This window comes from Plutella xylostella, chromosome 5, assembly GCF_932276165.1.
Source record: "Plutella xylostella chromosome 5, ilPluXylo3.1, whole genome shotgun sequence".
In the NCBI taxonomy this organism is placed as follows: Eukaryota; Metazoa; Arthropoda; class Insecta; order Lepidoptera; family Plutellidae; genus Plutella; species Plutella xylostella.
In genome coordinates, this window is record NC_063985.1 from 1,355,115 (window position 1) to 1,373,298 (window position 18,184).

The window sequence follows — 18,184 nt, forward strand, 5'->3', positions numbered from 1 at the left end:
AAAAATCTTTAAAAACTACTGATTTCCGTGAGATATCATCGATTTTGTGAAAATTATATATCTTAATACTTCCAGAAAATATTAATTCAATTAATAATAGATTAGATAAACCAAACGTTAACACTCATTTGTCATGGTTGGTTCCGCGATAAACGTCATTCATTCCTAATTTTTGTTATCTCACAACAATAGAAATTTTTGATTTACAGTTCCAGATGGTATTGGAATTAAAAAGGAAGGACAAAGAGTTTTAGTGCAGTGATTATCCATTTAAATCTTGTGCGTGTGGACTCTCATTATGTGAATATTTCAATCTAAAATTGTGTGGTTCGTGATTGTTACACCGAAAATGTCTCGATTTACAACAGACTCGTACTTCTACACATCATTAGCGAACGCCTCCAATGGAACCGACGAGGGCTGCATGCTGGTCAACTCGTCGCAGAGCGTGATAATAACCGGAGCTTACAATGGTATACCTCAAACGCTGATTTTGAACTTAATAAGCTGGACATGCCTGATCCTGCTGTTCAGCATCCTGCGGCGCACGGCGTGGAACTACGGGCGCATGGCGCTGGTGCAGCGCTCCAAGAGCCGCTGGACCAACATCTTCTTCCGCGACGCGGACGGCGACGCGTTGGTGGAGCGGCGGCGCAGCGACGACGACTCGCTGCACATTGACGAGGGCTTCTTCACCTGGCTGCCGGCCGTGTTCCGCGTGTCCCGCGACCAGGTGCTGGCCAAGTGCGGCCCAGACGCTGTGCACTACCTCTCCTTCCAGCGACACCTCATCACACTTATGTTCATTATAACATTGGTATCAATCGGCATCATCCTGCCAATTAACTTCCAAGGTACTAACTTGAATGTAGATGCAAGCACTTTTAGTAGGACAACCTTGTCTAACTTAAATGGAACATCTTACTGGCTGTGGGTGCACACGCTAATCAGCATTTCATTTCTGCCGCTGTCTGTTCTCATCATGAGAAGGTGTACTGGAAGGAAGCCCGCACCCCCATCCATGACTGGAACTATTATGATCACCAATATATCGCGATCAGACAGAAATGAGGCAACTATCAGAGCATACTTTGCACATAACTTCCCCCATATTCAGATTGTTGACCTGCGCCTGGCATATAATGTCAACCAATTAATTGAGGTGCAGGAGCAAAAAGAAATGGTAACAGAGGCCTTAGTTTATTCGGACACATACTTTAAGAAGACTGGAAAGCGAATAACTGTGCGGCCTAAGTGGTGCGGTCCGGAACTGGATGCCTTGGAGTTTTATACAAGTGAAGAGAAAAGACTGAAAGATGAAGCCAAGAGATGCCGTGCCATGGTAATGAATGACCCCTTGGGCATTGCTTTCTTGACGTTGCCCTCGTACCAGCTGGCGGAGCATGTGATCAACCACTTCAGCCTGCACCGCGGCTGGGTGCTGCAGCACGCCACCAACCCCTCCGACATCGTCTGGGAGCACCTCAGCGTCAAGCAAGGAGTCTGGTACATCAAGGCCATTGCCGTCAACTTCTTTCTATTCTTAGTTCTGTTCTTCCTAACAACCCCCGCCATTATAGTCAATTTATTCAATACTCTAGTAGCCAAGCCTGAAGCCATGAGCAAGGTCAGCTCGATTATCTTTGAGTTTCTGCCGACGCTGCTGCTGTGGACGATGGCGGCCGTCATGCCGGCGATCGTTTCATTCTCTGACAAGTTCTTATCCCACTGGACCAAGTCACAGCAGAACTTCTCCATCATGACGAAGTCTGTCTCTTTCCTCCTGCTCATGACTCTCATCTTGCCGTCTCTGGGGCTGGCCAGCGCGGAGGCCTTCGTGCGCTGGACGCTGCACCACGAGAACGACACCATGCGCTGGGACTGCGTGTTCCTGCCCGACAAGGGAGCCTTCTTCGTCAACTACGTCATCACTTCCGGCTTCATCGGGACCTCCTTGGAACTCATTCGCTTCCCCGAACTGTTCCTCTACGTCTGGTACCTACTACAGTCGAAATCGAAAGCCGAAAAGAGTTACGTAAAGAAGGCCATTCTGTACGAATTTCCATTCGGTGTTCACTATGCGTGGAGCATTGCGATATTCTCCATTTCGATTGTGTACAGTCTCGCCTGCCCGCTGGTCGCGCCTTTCGGTTTGATTTACCTAATGTTCAAGCATATCGGGGATAAGCACAACTTGTTCTTCGCGTACGGGCCGAGCGACATGAGCGGGGTGGGGGGCGGGAGGATCCACTCCACCGCGGTGCGGATGATTCGCATATCGGTTTTGTTGCTGTTGATAAATATGGCGGCTTGGGCGGGGCTGCGGGCGGGCTTCGAGGCGCGGACGGTTATACTGATCATGGCATCAATAGTGGCGTTCGGGACGTTTCTGCTGCTGAGTCCGTTCCCGAGCTGCACGCCGCCGCTGCCGCTGCAGGAGAGCTCGAGCGTGCGCTTCCACGAGTACGTGGCCCCCGTGCTGATGAAGCCGCTCGAGAGCCCGCAGTCGCCGCCCGCCACGCCCGACTACGGCGCCTCCTCGCCAACTAACAACCACACCTACAACCCCGAACCCATCAACATATAGACTCCACATCCGTCGATAACAGAACTTCTGGAATCTATGATGATGATGATGATAGGTGTTTTGAGAATTAATAGCACAGCGTGTTAAATAACAGTGACGACGATCGATCGAGTTGCGTGAATCACGCTCGCTGTGTCTGATTTACGAGGCATTTGTTCCACGCATATCATTTTTGGGTCTGCGTAACAACTCAATACTAGTACTGTTTTATGCTGTGTTAGTAATATACCATTATCAAAGGCGATAATGTCCCTAGCTCTCGATCACGTAAAAAAATAAAAGGATTATCTTGTACATAAAATATTTTATCGTCCTTTTACCTATAGGTAGGTAGGTACTTTGAGTTTGTCATTATTATAATTATGTGATTTCATTATCGGCTTTATTATTTATACTAGGTTTGATATGAGTCACAGAAATTAGTACAGTAGTGCATGTAGCTCTACGTACCTTATACATCTCTACAGATCATAATCAAAATAGTTAAACACCTCATAAAATGTGTTAATACTGTATCTATTGCTTTTACGATCTTCTTGGCTTATTTATACTCATTTAGTATACCTCTATGTATTTTTGTATCTAAGATTAACCAGGCAGGTACGTAAATAACATGTTAATTTAAAAGATTCTTAACAAGGTTGTTTTAACGTAGTCTCTATCTAATACAGCCCATAGGTAGATGTAAATTTGTTCGGCCTAGTTATTATATGGACAGTCTGCTGTTAGCTAAATCAATACATAAATGACGCATCGTTTATATTTATCTATGTGTCTCTACGTTAACACGTGCATAACAAAATTTTAGAAGGTTTCCTAGCTTTGATGTTATTTACCTTATTTGTGTTTGTATAATGTTTAAGCTGTAAACACATACCAATTTTTCTCGACTGTAAAATCAATTATAATTATCGTTTACTTTACGTTGTATACCTAGTACCTACCTTACAGACTTTTACAGTGGGGTTCACGTCACACTATAAATGAAATTAGTACCTATATTGGCAACTGCTTGCAGTAGTCATTAGCTAACTGTTATTAGTGGATAGGTACCTAAAATTATATTCTAGCTAAGTACCAATACTAATGTACTTAACTATATATTTTTTTCAAACCAGTTAATAAAATTACACCATGATTAATATTTCAAACGATCTTTTATACGTACTACTGCGTACGCATCTTGGATACCATCTACGATGTAGCTAATCAACTTTAAATTCATTTTTAAGTTTCTATAAGCAGGTATTTAATCGCATTGAACCACTATAGTCGACCTTATGCATTGCGCAATACGATTTGTAACGGTCATGATTAATATAATATTGGATATTTGGCTTCAATCAAGTTTTTGTTCGATTAAGTAGCTATGTAAACTTTTTCATAAATTTTGGTAGTTACTACTCAAAAAAAGTAGTAGGTCTTCATTATGTAACCTAATTGGGCTATTTCGGTCTAACCAGTTATTGATTCCTTCTTTTCTAATAGGCTTATGCCAGTACTGTGGGAGACATGTGAAGATAGCTCTTACGGACATATTTAAAATGTTGCCATTTTGCCAACGATAAACCTGTGCCCCACAGTACTAGGTGCCTACTTAAATATTTTAATTTGTGATGTAATCTGGTTTAAATTCTTATGCAGCTTTTTGTGTTGATCTTTTTTATATTGCATTCCAACTGGCATCATGAATCATTATCAATTTTAATTGATCTAATGAAATTCGTAAGTTTAAGAAACAGAAATGTTATTTTTGTACCTGATGTGATGGGGTGGGTTTTGGGTATGCCATTTATACCTACTGTTCTTCAGTATTTTTTGTTTATAATCCTTCGTCTGAATGTTCAGCAAATCATATGTATACCAGTAGTTTTACATACTTAACACTTATGCGTTTAGTCCGAGAGCTGTGGCCTCCTAATTACATGGTTGATGTTAAAGTAACTGACCCTCCCTCTTGCCTTTAAAATAATCTGATTGGAGGCTGGAACATTGAAAAAGCTGGTTCTGAAGATTGGTTGAAAATTTAATTTGATTTTAACACATTTCACACGCTTGTTGATAGTCATGTAAATCTTTGCCTACTTAAAATAATTCAGCTGTAACCCTGTTTGTTATTTAACTACTTATGTATAGTCAAGCCATTTTCAATCAAATTGTATCTATTTACTTTTAGCTCATCATGACTACCTATTGATCATTTTACTGCACACTGAAATCAATGTTTATAACAATATGCTATTCATAAGTTATTTTGCTTTGTCCAATAATTATTTTAATATCTAAAAGTATTTTGTATATAAGCTATTATAAATAAATTGTTTTATATAAATTTATTTCTATGTAGTTTCTGTTCAGCAACCCTAGGATACCCACATTTAATACCTCTCCCTAAGATACCTAATTTTTTTTCGCAAACTTAATAATTTTCACTGTAACAAGCTATACATAAAAAAAATGTCACAGTATTAAATAAATAATCATTTCAAATATGTACAAAAAAACTTTATTGTTCATATAAATTAAATTTTAACAATGAGATATGAAGATGATTTGATAAGCACTTTCTTCCACTGCACTAGACCGCACTAACAAACTCGAGGATTAAATTAAATCAACTCCTAGAATAGAGTAACTCAAAAAACACAGATGTGAAAGTTTCAGTCTATTGTACAACATTGGGCGAGTCAGCCAGTGCCCATTTCTCCATTACATTATCAATAACTTAAAACCTTTCTTCAAACCATTACTTAGTAGCCAATTCACCAACTTATCAGTACATTAACAATACAATAAATTAATTACTAATTAACACTTTGAAGAGAGGCAATTAAAAACCTAAATTAATATTTTTACTAATGCTTCTTGGGTTTGGAGAGCTTCTCGTACTTGGTCTTTGAGGAGTACCATAGGCCGAAGGGGATGGCGAGGGAGGGCAGCGTCATGACGGCGAACGCGGCCCAGTCCAGGATGTGCGAGGAGAACTTGCGGTCGTAGTCCTTGAAGCCGATGATGGCGCCCTCGCCCGGGGCACTGCTGATGGAGTACTGCAGCTGGAATTGGGAGATTAAAGGTTGGATTAATGTTTCTTTTTATAAAAAGGGGGTCTAGATGTTTCATGTCTACTAGAACTAGTCCTATATGTAGGACATGTAAGGAAGTGGATGAGATGATTGAATATATTCTGTTAGCTTGTCCATCTACAACAGAGACAAGATTATCTATTCTTGGACCAACAGAGCGCCTATCTCAGCTACTGCAATACCCAGGCTTGCATTATTTATTTTTTATCTATGCTTGCTGCTCCAGTTTACTTGGGAGCTAGGCTGGCTTAGTTGAATTTAAGGGGATATGTACAAAGGTTCCACTTGAGAGAGCCACATACAGGAACTTTGCCCCCCTCTCTGAATAGAATAGAATGTTTCATGTCATTTTGGTCTTCTAGTGTATCAGTGCAAATACTAAAGCTGGTTGGGTTGTCACTTAGGTGGAAGGATCAGCCAGTCAGATTTGTGGGCAGATGTTGCCCAGAATAGGTAAAGTGGATATGTCACTTTGAAAGGCTCTCCTATCATGTACCCTTTCACTGCAGTTTCACTTTTGAGTACGTACATTAGATCTCATTGTGTGTAATCTTATAAGAAAGTAGTATTATGTTTACTTATTTATAGTTTATCAGTACATTATTATTACAACTTCATCAGATATCTCACCTCAGTAGCGTCCTCACTGGGCCTGTAGGTGACCTGGGCAGACGTGAAGTTGAAGTAGCCGAAGGTGTTGGAGCGCACGGTGACGACGTGCGACACGTTGGTCTGCGGGGGGATGCGGTCGATGTGCGCCGCCAGCTGCCCGCCCACCACCGCGAACACCTCGGGGTGGAACCCGTGGTCCACCAGGTCCACGTCCACCGCCGGCGCCGACCCCACGTTGTACAACGTGTACTTCACCAGGATATCCAAGTTTTCAACTAGGTACTTGTTCAGCACTTGCTTGGATACCAGCAGTTTGGCCAGCGCTGGCTCGTCGTCTGCTGACACAGCAGCGGCGACGATGAGCAGAACTGCGATCAATTTAGATGCCATTGCGTCCTGGAAAGAATACGTCGGCGATTATTAGAGTTGGAGGAAGATTAGGTAACTTGGTGGTAAATTTCTTGATTTATTGAATTAAAACAGTAATGTATTCACTTAATTAAGGTAGAATGGTTAACTACTGTTAAAAATTTAGTATGTAAATAAATGTTTACCTTCTGTGTGCTGTATTATTTGATGAAAAATTCACTTTGAGAATGAGAAAGGTTCAAATGCCCATTGACAGATTATTGTACGTGGCTGACGTTTCACTCCACGCGTACAAAAAGTTGCTATATTTAAAAATGTTTACTGTTATCAAAGCATTCATAAAAATATATTAGTCCTATTGACAGAATAATAACAAACATAATGTTACATGGAAGTTATGGTTGTTAATAAATGAATTTGAATAAATTAATAACAAAAAAAAACACAAAAATCTTATTTTAAAATGTTATTTTAGAAGAGTATGTTATGAGTAAAAATTTATAGTCATATTTTTTGTGAACGTTGTTTTAACTTTTCCCATTTTCCATGTTTTCCGCTGTCACTTTTGACATTTCCAAATATTACGCTGTGCTTGCGATTTTGCTCCGTGCGTGTTTATTTTCACGTTTTATGTCATGAAATAGATGTGATAAACATGAAGTCCTAAAGATACGCCGAGGTCCGGGGAAGTTGATTCAAAACAAACTATGTCAGAGCAAAAAGATGACATCAAGAAACCTAACACAGAGGCAATAGACGAAGAAACTCTAGAAAAGTAAGAAAGCTTTATTTTACATCCAACTAGCATTGCGATTAAACAAGTAACATCAATAAAATTACTTCCGCAGATTAGCAGTGGAAGAGCTTATGCGAGAAGCGGTCCAAGGCGCCGCCAGAGCTGAAGTAGTAGGTCCGTCAGGCTGGGTCAAAGCGCCAAAACAGAAAACTAATAAACGATTCCTCGCCAACACAATACGGAATGCTGTAGCTTCCAACAAGTACAATAGTTCTAAGAAACATCAACATTCCCACAAAAGATCCTCCAAACATGACAGACACCCAGAGCCTACCATCACCAAGGATAGGTCTAGAAGAAAGTAACAATATGGAACTATATGACGTGGATGAGGTACTTAAAACTATATTTGATAGCAGTGAGTCTAACAACTGGAAACCAGAAGACAAACGTCCACTCATCAAGAATGAAATTGAAAAACTGAAGACTGAATTAAGACAATTTTTGGATGAAAGTGATTATGATGTTGTAGCTATAGTAGATGAGAGTAAAAATCTTTGTTTAGAAAGCAATGACATCCTGCAGGAGATGGAGGCTTGTAAAAAAGAAATTGAGGAGGAAACTATGGCTGAAATACTGAAATCTATTGAAAGCCATGACACAATTGCTAAAGAACTGGACAGAGTTAACTTTACACTGAATATTATCTGTGATATTGTAGCTTGTGGAAAGTATATGAAAGAATATGAAGAGAATAAAAGAGTGGGGAGTTTCACGGAAGCCGTGGAGACGACCACCAAGCTGATGCAGCAGCTGGAGAACCCGGCCGAGGGGTTCCCCTCACTCGCCATCTACGAGACCTACAAGCAGATGGCCCTCTCCACCTGGGAATGTCTAACCAGTGACCTGATGGAACAGTTTTACAAATTTTTCTCATGGTCAAGCAAGGCTGAGGACAAAAAAACTGAAATCAATATTGATTTAAAGATTGATGATTCACCCGACTGTTTAGATGTTTTGGAAGCTCTCATATATTGCAAGGAGTTGCCAGTAAAAGTTTCTGAATTTGCATCTTTCCTGCTCACTGAAGTTCTTGTTAATTTCATTCACACTGAGTGTTGTGTGTACCCTGACACTGATGAACTTATAACTATCACTGTATACAAAGGCAGAAGCAAACCAGTGTATGACATAGTTATAGCTAATATAAGGGTACTGTTTCATCACCTTGGAAATAAATTGAATTTAGACTTGGGCCAAGAACAAACCATCATGCAGATGATTGGCAGTGAGATCTGTCTGGAGTTCAGCGACATCCTGGTGCGGGAGTGCCTCATTGACACCATCCCCAATAGCATAAATGAAATGCAGACGTATGGCATTATAACTACTGAGATTGAAGAATTACAGCGCTTTTTAACAAAGGTTAAGTTTTTCCCAGACGAGGGCTTTTCTATACTGTACTATTTGAACAATATAGATGTACTGTTTGCTGAGAAGGCCAGCCAGCATTATTTAGAGACAGCACGCGCTATAATGCTCAAAGATTTAAGTAGCACAATGTCTATAGGAGTGGAAACAATCCCGGATGACAATGAGTCAGAGAAACCCGGTAAAATAAATGATGCAGGCATTGAAGCAGCCTTGCAGATCTTAGACAGCACAATACCAAAGAGTCTTTTCTACTTCCCGCGGTGCATGATATCAAAGACTGCCCAGGAGCTGCTGGACCTCATCTACATGATGATGGAGCAGGCGGTGCAGTGCTCCGATGTGGTCGGGAAGAGGATCTACATCTCCGCTCGGCTGATATTTGAACTGTATGAGTCTGTTGTCCCGTACTACCATGAGAACTTTTTGCAGACTATTCCTCAGTATGTGGGTGAGTTACTCTAAAATTCTGTGTACTTTTTTATGTACCTTATACTGTGTACTATTGCTTTGCGAACGTAGGACAACGCACTATGGGGCCTGCCTCACCATTTCATAAGTATGTGTTCAGTCCTTGAATTTTTTAGTCTGTTATGATTTATGATTTACACATAATATACATACCCACTCACTAAGAGGCCAATAAAAAATTAAAACATGCTCTTTTTGTGTTATACAACTCATAAACCTTAAATTAGAGCGATTTATAAAAAAAAAATTAACCAAACGTATTTATCAACTTACCTAAACCAGCAACACATTCAACCATCTAAAAACCCCACCCAATTTCCGCAGCGCTATTCCACAACAACTGCATGTACCTCGCCCACAACTTGCAAACCTTCGGGGACAAGTGGCTGGTGCTGATGGAGGGCCGCGAGCCGGACTACCCCATCACGTTCGTGGACCTCGTGCCCAAGCTGCGGGAACTCGGGCAGCGGCAGCTGGCAGCGCACCTGCAGCAGCAGAGGAAGCAGATATTGGATAATATCAGGGCTAGCGGTGAGTGCATTCTACCAATATTAAAAGGCGAAAGTTGACTATGTGAGTGTATGTTTGTTACTTCTTCACGTCAAAACGGCTGAAGCGATTTTAATGAAAATTGGAATGCAGTTAGCTGACACCCTGGATTATCACATAGGCTTTTTATCGCGGAATTCACATGGGGAATCTTTTTAAGGCGAAGCGAAGCTTGCGGGAACAGCTAGTAATAATATAATAACAATCGAGGTCTTCTAAGTCGTCAGCCGAACTCCGCACTCTATATATCAGTCTGTTGTGGTTTTTATCCTAACAAATATTATAAATGCGAAAGTAACTGTGTCTGTTTGTCTGTCCGTCTGTCTGTTACCCTTTCACGCCAAAACTACTGAATGAATTTAAATGAAATTTGGTATACATATGGTCTAGACCCTGAGAAAGAACATAGGCTACTTTTTATCCCGGAATTCCCACGGGAAAACTTTTTACGGCGAAGCGAATCTCGCGGGAGCTCAGCTAGTAGTTTTATAATTCACCTATGGTCGTCGTGGCTTACACGCACGCTGCTAAGTTTCCCGTAGGGCTAGGAAAGAAGCCTAGCTTGCCATTGTGTAGCTTTATAATGTTTTTCTTTAATTATTTCAGTAGCTTTGCTGCCTATTCAATTCTATGCGAATAAACGATCATATCTTCCCTCTTTATAATATTAGCGTAGCAGTAAAAATTTCACCATCTACCATTCCTCACCAGACCTGAACTGCATCGTGGTGAAAGACGTGCTAGGCGAGAACGCGGAGCAAGCGATCCGCCAGTGTCTGCGCCAGCTGCAGCTGCTGAAGAACGTGTGGATCGGAGTGTTCCCCGCCAACTTGTTCACCAGGTACCGAGCATCATCATCATCACCAGCAAGTCTTTCCGAACAGCAGTCTTCAGAGAGAAAATAAGTGTAACTTAGCGAGTGCCGACCCCCGATAGAAGATGGTACTCAAAAAATAAATCTCTTTTACATACTATCTAATCAAATTACAAAGTATTCCCCCAATAATTCCACAAAGAGTCCCCGCTGTGAGATCCTTCATCGATGTAGATAGACTCACTATATCGCGATTCGCCATACCTACCTAAGTAGTGCCGTGAAGACTAATTTATTGCAAATTTGACAAATGCAAACTTAATGCTAAATAGCATTCTCTTCCAGTTAACAATAGGTGTTGTGGAGAAATTGATTGGTACAGACTACTGCTAACTCCATTTCAAATTTATTAATTTAATCTCATGTTTCCCCAGTCTAATGGCGACGCTAGTCAACATGCTGGCGGACGAGCTGGCGCACCGCGCGTGCTCGGCGGAGGACGTCTCCGCGGAGATGGCGGCGCAGCTCGGAGACATATACACTGTTGTGGTGAAGAAGGCGCCTAATCTCTTCCAGGTACGGGACAAAGAGTGGTTGTAAAAATATAGATAGGGGGTGTTGTGTTTGGTTCATCAGTGGTTGAACCCCGTTGTGGTCTCACTAACTAGTACGTACCTAATAAGGGACTCAATAACATTTTGATACAGATACATTTTGAGTTTAACAGTATACCCTATGTGACCCGTGCATTGCGATTTTAACATTATCATCAAAGATAAAATGATTTAGTTCAAGCACGCGTTGCCCATTTGCGATTTTATGTTATTCCGTTTCTGCGACATATTACCTAATGTTATCGCGCCCGCAGCTAATACCATTCAATAATGGTATCTATCTGATATTAATATGATTTTATTTTTATTATTTTCAGAAACCCGAGGATATAGAAGAGCACGTCGCTACTTGGACTAAGTTACAGGAGTTGATTCTGATTCTCGGAGGGTCCCTGAAAGACATCGAGAAACGCTGGGATGACGGCAACGGACCGCTAGCGGTCCACTTTAGAACCGTAGAGCTAAGGAACCTTATAAAGGCTCTGTTCCAGAATACGCAGATTCGCGCTAACTTATTGTCAAAGATAAAGTAATCTACTCAAACACTTTAGTGGAATTTTAGTTGTGTTGTCACGTCTATGTCTATTTAATGGATTAGAATAAGCTAATATATTTGGTGTTATAAGTTCTTGACTTCTTGTGTCTTTATTATTCCATATCCTCATGTAGCTTATCTGTTGTAGAATCGCCATAAATGACATAATAAAGTTAGTATCTAGTCCTATCACGAATCATTAATTGCTGCTTACAGAACACTATACTCTCTACCGAGAGTTGTTGTTCATTACATAGGCCCAGGGAACATAAGTAAGTACTTCAATGACGAGAAGCATAGGCCTCCGAAAACGGCCATTTGCATGCTAAACAATGTCTTTGGCCTCATCCAACTGGTCCTCGCTGCAGGGCAGTTTTATCTGTCTCGGTCAGTAGAGTTAAATGCGGCAATTTGATAGAGGGGTGTCGTGCATTATTACCAGTTTCTCTACATAGAAAAAATGCCATGCAGGAGTGCAGGAGAACCTGTTAGTACATTGGTACTCAACCTTTTTTATATAAGGGCCACAAACACGTTCAAGTCATGCTGTCGCGGGCCGCAAGCAATTTTTTTTTAACTATTATAAAGCGATGTATACTAATATAAAAAACACATGCATATACTATTAGACCAATAAAACAAAAAATATTGTTATTCATCCAAATTTATATATCTATCACCTTCAATGTATGCTCCTTCAGGAACGATACACATACGCCAATGAATTATGCAATCATCACAACATTTTTAAACGCTTTTTGCAGAGTTATGTTTAGTACTCGCGGCGAATTTTCCTTTTTGTTTTCTATCGATTGTTATTTAAGGTCACGTTGACTGTTTTCTTTGACTATTGTGGTGTTGTGCACTCGGAATTCTTGCCAGAAAGTCAAACGGTAGGAAAATAGTATTATTTGCGGGTTATGTAAAATTTAATACAGCAAATTCGACGAAGAAGGCCAGATTTGTGGAAAAAAACCAAGAAAGATTTTGTACCACGATATCGCACCTTTCGCACAATTGTGAATGAATTTTTCAACAAATACCATCGAGCATCCACCATATTAATCAGATATGGCTGCAGCTCACGGCTATAGCTTCTTTTTTTTCCTAAACACAAAATACCACTTCGAGGCACTGTTTTCAATCGATAGAAGACAATAAGGAAAAATCGCCGCGAGTACTAAACACAACTGGGAAAGCGTTTAAAAAAATGTTGTGATGATTGGATAATTCGTTGGTGTATGGGTATCGTTTCTTAAGGAGCAAACTTTGAATTGGATGAATAACAATATTTTTTTGTTTTTTATATGGATATAATCCCGATACTTTTTACATAGAATGTTATTAAGTATCTATTATCTCATGGCACGCGGGCCACTGATAAAGGCCCGGCGGGCCACATGCGGCCCGCGGGCCGCAGTTTGAGTATAGCTGTGTTAGTACAATAAAAAAAGTACAATAAAATGTTCTGAGTGTTCGTTATTATTCTGATTCTGAGCTCTATATTCTATTTAAATGTCAAAACCACACAGAATAACTTACATAAATAAAACATAACCTATAAATATTTTTAAAAAACGATTTTATTCGTTGTGTAATAAATGATTCTATTTCAATTTTAAATATGAATACTATAAAAATAATATTCAATCGACCATGTATTCGTTTGGGGTTAAGCCGAGCATATGCGACTAAGAAAAAGAAAATACCTGAACCCGACGAAGAGAAAAACTTACCAAGTAATAAAAACAGTTTTCTCGTTATTAATTAACTGAAATTAATTACTGTCCCATTTTCCTACTTATCGTGATCCTACTTTACAATACTTAATACTAAACAACCAAAAATCAATAACTTTTGCAGTATTCCAATACCCGATAAGTAAGAAGTCGGACAGACGAGTTTATGTGTGGGGTCTGGCGGAGACCGGGGCCCTTGGGGTGCACCTGCCGCGGGGCACCAGCCGCAAGAAGTACAAGAACAACTTCTCCTACGCGTGGCACCCCATGAGGTCCAGTTTTGCTGAGAGATTTGATGTAAGTTTTGTTACAAACATTGCAAATATTTTTTTGGCTTTGGTTTGTTTGGCTCAACTAATTTAGCTGGGCAGTAAGGTATCGAATAAACGTGGATAGATACCAAGACTGTAAAGTATTGTATAAACCTTGGTTAATGACCAAGACAACCTTATCTACACAAGCCTAATAGGTGTCTCTGTTTATAAAAGTTCCAATTAATATGTAGTTTTTCCTACTAATGCTTAAAGATAAAGATAAAGAAGATAAAGATCATTTATTTGTCAGAACATGAGTATTTCATAGTTGTAAGTACACAAAATGCATCGATCGTCATGTCTTACCCTTAGGCGTACAAATATTTATATGTTTTCCAATAATAACATGCTAAAATTACATGCAAAGTTTAAACAAAAAAAAAAAAACCAATTTACTAATAAAAATAACATTAAATAAAAATAAAATTACATTGTGAACCTAACGAGGCATCCAAAAATTGCTATAAAAATATGTCAATATAATTAAAATTTAAAGTCTAAGTACAATGTCAAGCAATATAAAAGTTGTGTAAAGATACATAGGCAATTTAGTATTTATAGAAATAATTTAAAGATAATGCACATGTCCAACATTAGAAACAGCGATCAATTAAAAATTCATGTATAGAATAATAACATTTTTCCGCAAGAAGCTTATTCAATCTGACTTTGAATAAATTTATATTTAATTGCTTAATGTCCTTTGGGATGTGGTTAAAGATTTTTGGTCCCATACAGAACAAGCTTTTATGCTTAAGAGCAGTCTTTGCTTGAGTCGCACCGAGTCTAGTCTCATCACGTTGCCTACGTGAGCTCATATCTACAGCTCTTTGGAACAGATGGGGATTCGTTTTAACAAACATTGCAACTTCCATTATGTAGAGTGATGGTACAGTTAAAATTTTGTACTTTTAAAATATTGGTGCACAGCTGTCAACTGTTTTCAAATTAAACATTGATCTGAGACATCTCTTTTGAGATTTAAATATTATATTTTTGTCCGTTGAGTTACCCCAGAAAATTATTGCATATCTTAATATCGAACCTACAAGCCCATGGTATGCAATCAGAAGGGTTTCCGAGTTGACTACTTGTGACAGTTTAAATAAAGCATAAGCAGATTTACTAAGCCTTTTGCTGAGATCATGTATATGTGGCTTCCAAGTCAAAGATTTGTCAATAAATATACCCAAAAATTTAGAAATAGTCGTTTCAGAAATTCGATTACCTTTAAAATTAATATTCATATTTGTACCTGTAGAGATTCTTTGCGAAAAATGCATTACTTTTGTTTTATCAAGATTAACCATTAAATTATTATTTTCAAGCCATGATATTATTGTGTTAAGCGCGTCATTTATGTCAAATTCATAAGTATCATTATCTTTACAATTAATTATTACAGTACTGTCGTCAGCAAATAGTGTCATGGGGTATTTAACATTTCTTGGCAGATCATTTATATAAGTTATAAATAATAAAGGACCCAAAACACTTCCCTGTGGAACACCATACCTAACAGTTCGCTCTTTCGACAAAAAAGTTTCATTTGTTTTAGTCTTAATATTAATTTTTGATATTTCAACCTGTTGATATCTATCTTTTAAATATGATTCAATCAGTTTTAAAACATTTCCCCTTATGCCATAGGCTTCTAGTTTGTGGAGTAGAGTAGTGTGGTCCACATAATCAAATGCTTGCGTCATATCCATGTATATGGCACATGTAGGCGTTTTGGAGTCAACGCCTTTCATCACAATATTGAGGAAGTCATATATCGCCATATTAATGGTTTTTTGATTTCTAAATCCTTTCTGTTCTTCTATTAATATATTATTTTTTTCTAAGTAGGTATATAACTCATGATGTATAAATTTTTCAAAAACCTTTGATATAACAGGGATAAGAGCAATAGGCCTATAATATTTCATGAGTTCCCGGTCATCTTTTTTGAATTGTGGCTTTACAATTGTTTTTTTCAATGCATTCGGATATATTCCTTGACTTATACATAAGTTAAGGATATGGCTTAAGGGGTGTTAATGCTTAGTTATTATCATTTCAGGTGACAGAAATTGCTTGTGGCTACGGTTTTACAGTAGCATCTATAAAAACTGATGAGCAGCACAAAGTGTTTGGCACAGGAATAAACACAGACTCGCAGATTGGCTACCATGCCCCTCGCATGGGCCATCCCTTAGAAATACTATTGAGCCCGGCTCCTATTTATATACCTTATAAATCTTTGGAAACTCAGGTAATTTCTATAGTTATTTTTGTAGTTTATGTTATCTCCTTCATGCATATGCAAGTGCATGGAAATGTAGATGTTAACTATTCATTGGACTGTATGTTTGTACTGACATCATCATAGCCAGCTATGTTAGCTGATGATAATACCTATAATTACATTATACATGAAGATGATAGCTATAATTCCTTCCTGGATCACATTTATATGTAGACCAATTTGAACTGATTCCAGGTAATTGGGCTAGATGCTGGCAGGGCCCACACATTAGTCCTGACGGACAATGAAGGAGTGTACACACTTGGCAACAATGCCTATGGACAGTGTGGCCGCAAAATAAACCCAAATGAAGAACACAGGGGCAGTATGGTCTCACATAATATAAAATCACTTGGCAAAGAAAAAATTACCAGTGTATGCTGTGGGCAAGATCATAGGTAATTATTTAACAGTAAAAGCTTATTAAGACCCAAGCTATTGCATGCTGCAGTAGTACCACACCTTGGGTACTCTTTCAATGTGGGATGTGGGATAGAATTTACTGATTTAATATTGCTACTATATCCCATTCCATGGGGAAAGACGTCTGATGCAAACAAAAACTACCCTTCTTCGAATGTAATAAGGGTTTTGTCAGATGTCTTCCCCTGTCGAATGGGAGTTACTTACAAATAAGTATACCTATAAAAAAAACATTACAATTCTGTTTAAAAATCTTTTTCAAACCACGTTAAATATTTCCAGTTTGTTCGTAACAGAATCAGGGAAGGTGTTCGCCTGCGGCTGGGGCGCCGACGGGCAGACCGGGCTCGGGCACTACGACAACCAGGCTACACCTGCGCAGGTGAAGGGAGACATCACCAGCGAGAGGGTGGTGAAGGTGGCTTCTACTGGCGACTGTGTGCTGGCTTTGAATGGTAGGTGCTATGTTTTTATATGAATTGAAGTTAAAATGGATAGGTATGGTATTATTAGGCTCGTAAATGGACGATACAAAATAAAAATTGTTCCTCATCAAGGGGGGTGTAATAAAGTAATAACTGCACGGAAAAGTTATAATAGGTAATATGTGTAAAAATTTAATTAAATTCCCATCTCTCGTTATCCCGGAATCAAGTTTGCGGTTAGCTATGTGTCCTAAAAATTGTTCTAATCTCTATTTAACATACATAACTACTTATATAATTTCTTATTTTTCCAGAGCATGGTGAGCTATTCGGCTGGGGCAACTCGGAGTACGGACAGGTGCCGATGGCGAAGACCCAGCAGCAGGTCAACATGTCGTATGCACTGGTCAACTTCACCAAGGGACTTGGCAGGATTGTGGACATTGCATCCGGAGGATCGTTTTGTATGATTGCCAATGGTATGTAATATTGCAGGATAGTTAATTAAAAACTATATTTTTTTTCGATCTTCTGCTGAACCTATCTCCTTACGTAGAAAGGAGCTTTATTCCTAGTTCCTGTCTAAGGGCCTATTCAAACAGCAGAGTTATCCGCTACCGCCGTAGGTAAGAGTACTACGTACTTATGTCAATAGTGGAACCAATGTATACGTTCATAGCAATAATGATAATATTTATATTGAATAGAACCTAAATTGTGTCAATATTTTCTATTTTCAGAACACGGAGACGTGTTTGTGTGGGGCTACGGTCTGCTGGGCCTCGGACCGAACGTGCAGCACGCAGACAAACCGAAGCAGATCCCGCCGGCTCTGTTTGGCCGCAACGAATTCAACCCCGAGTGTATGGTGCAGAAGGTTGCTTGTGGCATCGGACATTTGGCAGCTATAACTAACAATGGTGATCTCTACATGTGGGGCAGAAATAGACATGGGTGTTTAGGGCTAGGCAACTCCAAAGATCAAAATTTCCCATTGAGAGTAGCTGTGGGAGCTCACGTCTTGAAAGTGGTGTGCAGTGTTGATCACACGCTAGCTATGTGTCGGCCATTTGTGTAGGCAAGAAATTACGTAATTTTAAGTATTAGTGTTATTGTTTTATTTGTTAGGAATTAAAAAATATATAATTATTGAATGTAGTTTTATTATTTAATGATAGGTACCTTAAAATAC

General features: G+C 39.3%; 4 protein-coding genes across 4 annotated transcripts; 3 read left to right on the plus strand and 1 right to left on the minus strand.

Moving 5' to 3' along the window:
* Positions 1 to 156: 156 nt before the first annotated feature.
* Positions 157 to 4,550, plus strand: LOC119692410 (CSC1-like protein 2). The gene has a single exon (XM_038113010.2). The coding sequence runs from the start codon at positions 350 to 352 to the stop codon at positions 2,585 to 2,587; it is 2,238 nt and encodes a 745-aa protein (XP_037968938.1). The 5' UTR covers positions 157 to 349; the 3' UTR covers positions 2,588 to 4,550.
* Positions 4,551 to 5,077: 527 nt separating this feature from the next.
* Positions 5,078 to 6,967, minus strand: LOC119692411 (translocon-associated protein subunit beta). The gene is made up of 3 exons (XM_038113011.2): positions 6,837 to 6,967; positions 6,301 to 6,678; positions 5,078 to 5,640 (listed from the first exon to the last, which is right to left on the minus strand). The coding sequence occupies exons 2-3, from the start codon at positions 6,670 to 6,672 to the stop codon at positions 5,443 to 5,445; spliced, it is 570 nt and encodes a 189-aa protein (XP_037968939.1). The 5' UTR covers positions 6,673 to 6,678; positions 6,837 to 6,967; the 3' UTR covers positions 5,078 to 5,442.
* A 153-nt stretch (positions 6,968 to 7,120) lies between these two features.
* On the plus strand, positions 7,121 to 11,894 carry LOC119692409 (centromere/kinetochore protein zw10 homolog). The gene is made up of 6 exons (XM_048633506.1): positions 7,121 to 7,426; positions 7,500 to 9,269; positions 9,614 to 9,820; positions 10,550 to 10,679; positions 11,087 to 11,228; positions 11,584 to 11,894. The coding sequence occupies exons 2-6, from the start codon at positions 7,700 to 7,702 to the stop codon at positions 11,797 to 11,799; spliced, it is 2,265 nt and encodes a 754-aa protein (XP_048489463.1). The 5' UTR covers positions 7,121 to 7,426; positions 7,500 to 7,699; the 3' UTR covers positions 11,800 to 11,894.
* A 1,450-nt stretch (positions 11,895 to 13,344) lies between these two features.
* On the plus strand, positions 13,345 to 18,142 carry LOC119692402 (RCC1-like G exchanging factor-like protein). The gene is made up of 7 exons (XM_038112975.2): positions 13,345 to 13,540; positions 13,665 to 13,837; positions 15,920 to 16,111; positions 16,340 to 16,542; positions 16,850 to 17,022; positions 17,307 to 17,471; positions 17,733 to 18,142. The coding sequence occupies exons 1-7, from the start codon at positions 13,426 to 13,428 to the stop codon at positions 18,068 to 18,070; spliced, it is 1,359 nt and encodes a 452-aa protein (XP_037968903.2). The 5' UTR covers positions 13,345 to 13,425; the 3' UTR covers positions 18,071 to 18,142.
* Positions 18,143 to 18,184: the final 42 nt, after the last annotated feature.

Coding starts and splice junctions, on each gene's coding strand:
- LOC119692411 (XM_038113011.2), bottom strand. CDS start 6,672: ATGGCATCTAAATTGATCGCAGTTCTGCTCATCGTCGCCGCTGCTGTG. Junction 5,641..6,300: donor CCAGTGAGGACGCTACTGAG/GTGAGATATCTG, acceptor TCCCAATTCCAG/CTGCAGTACTCCATCAGCAG.
- LOC119692410 (XM_038113010.2), top strand. CDS start 350: ATGTCTCGATTTACAACAGACTCGTACTTCTACACATCATTAGCGAAC.
- LOC119692402 (XM_038112975.2), top strand. CDS start 13,426: ATGAATACTATAAAAATAATATTCAATCGACCATGTATTCGTTTGGGG. Junction 13,838..15,919: donor GTTTTGCTGAGAGATTTGAT/GTAAGTTTTGTT, acceptor TTATCATTTCAG/GTGACAGAAATTGCTTGTGG. Junction 17,472..17,732: donor GTTTTGTATGATTGCCAATG/GTATGTAATATT, acceptor TTCTATTTTCAG/AACACGGAGACGTGTTTGTG.
- LOC119692409 (XM_048633506.1), top strand. CDS start 7,700: ATGACAGACACCCAGAGCCTACCATCACCAAGGATAGGTCTAGAAGAA. Junction 9,821..10,549: donor GGATAATATCAGGGCTAGCG/GTGAGTGCATTC, acceptor ATTCCTCACCAG/ACCTGAACTGCATCGTGGTG. Junction 11,229..11,583: donor AGGCGCCTAATCTCTTCCAG/GTACGGGACAAA, acceptor TATTATTTTCAG/AAACCCGAGGATATAGAAGA.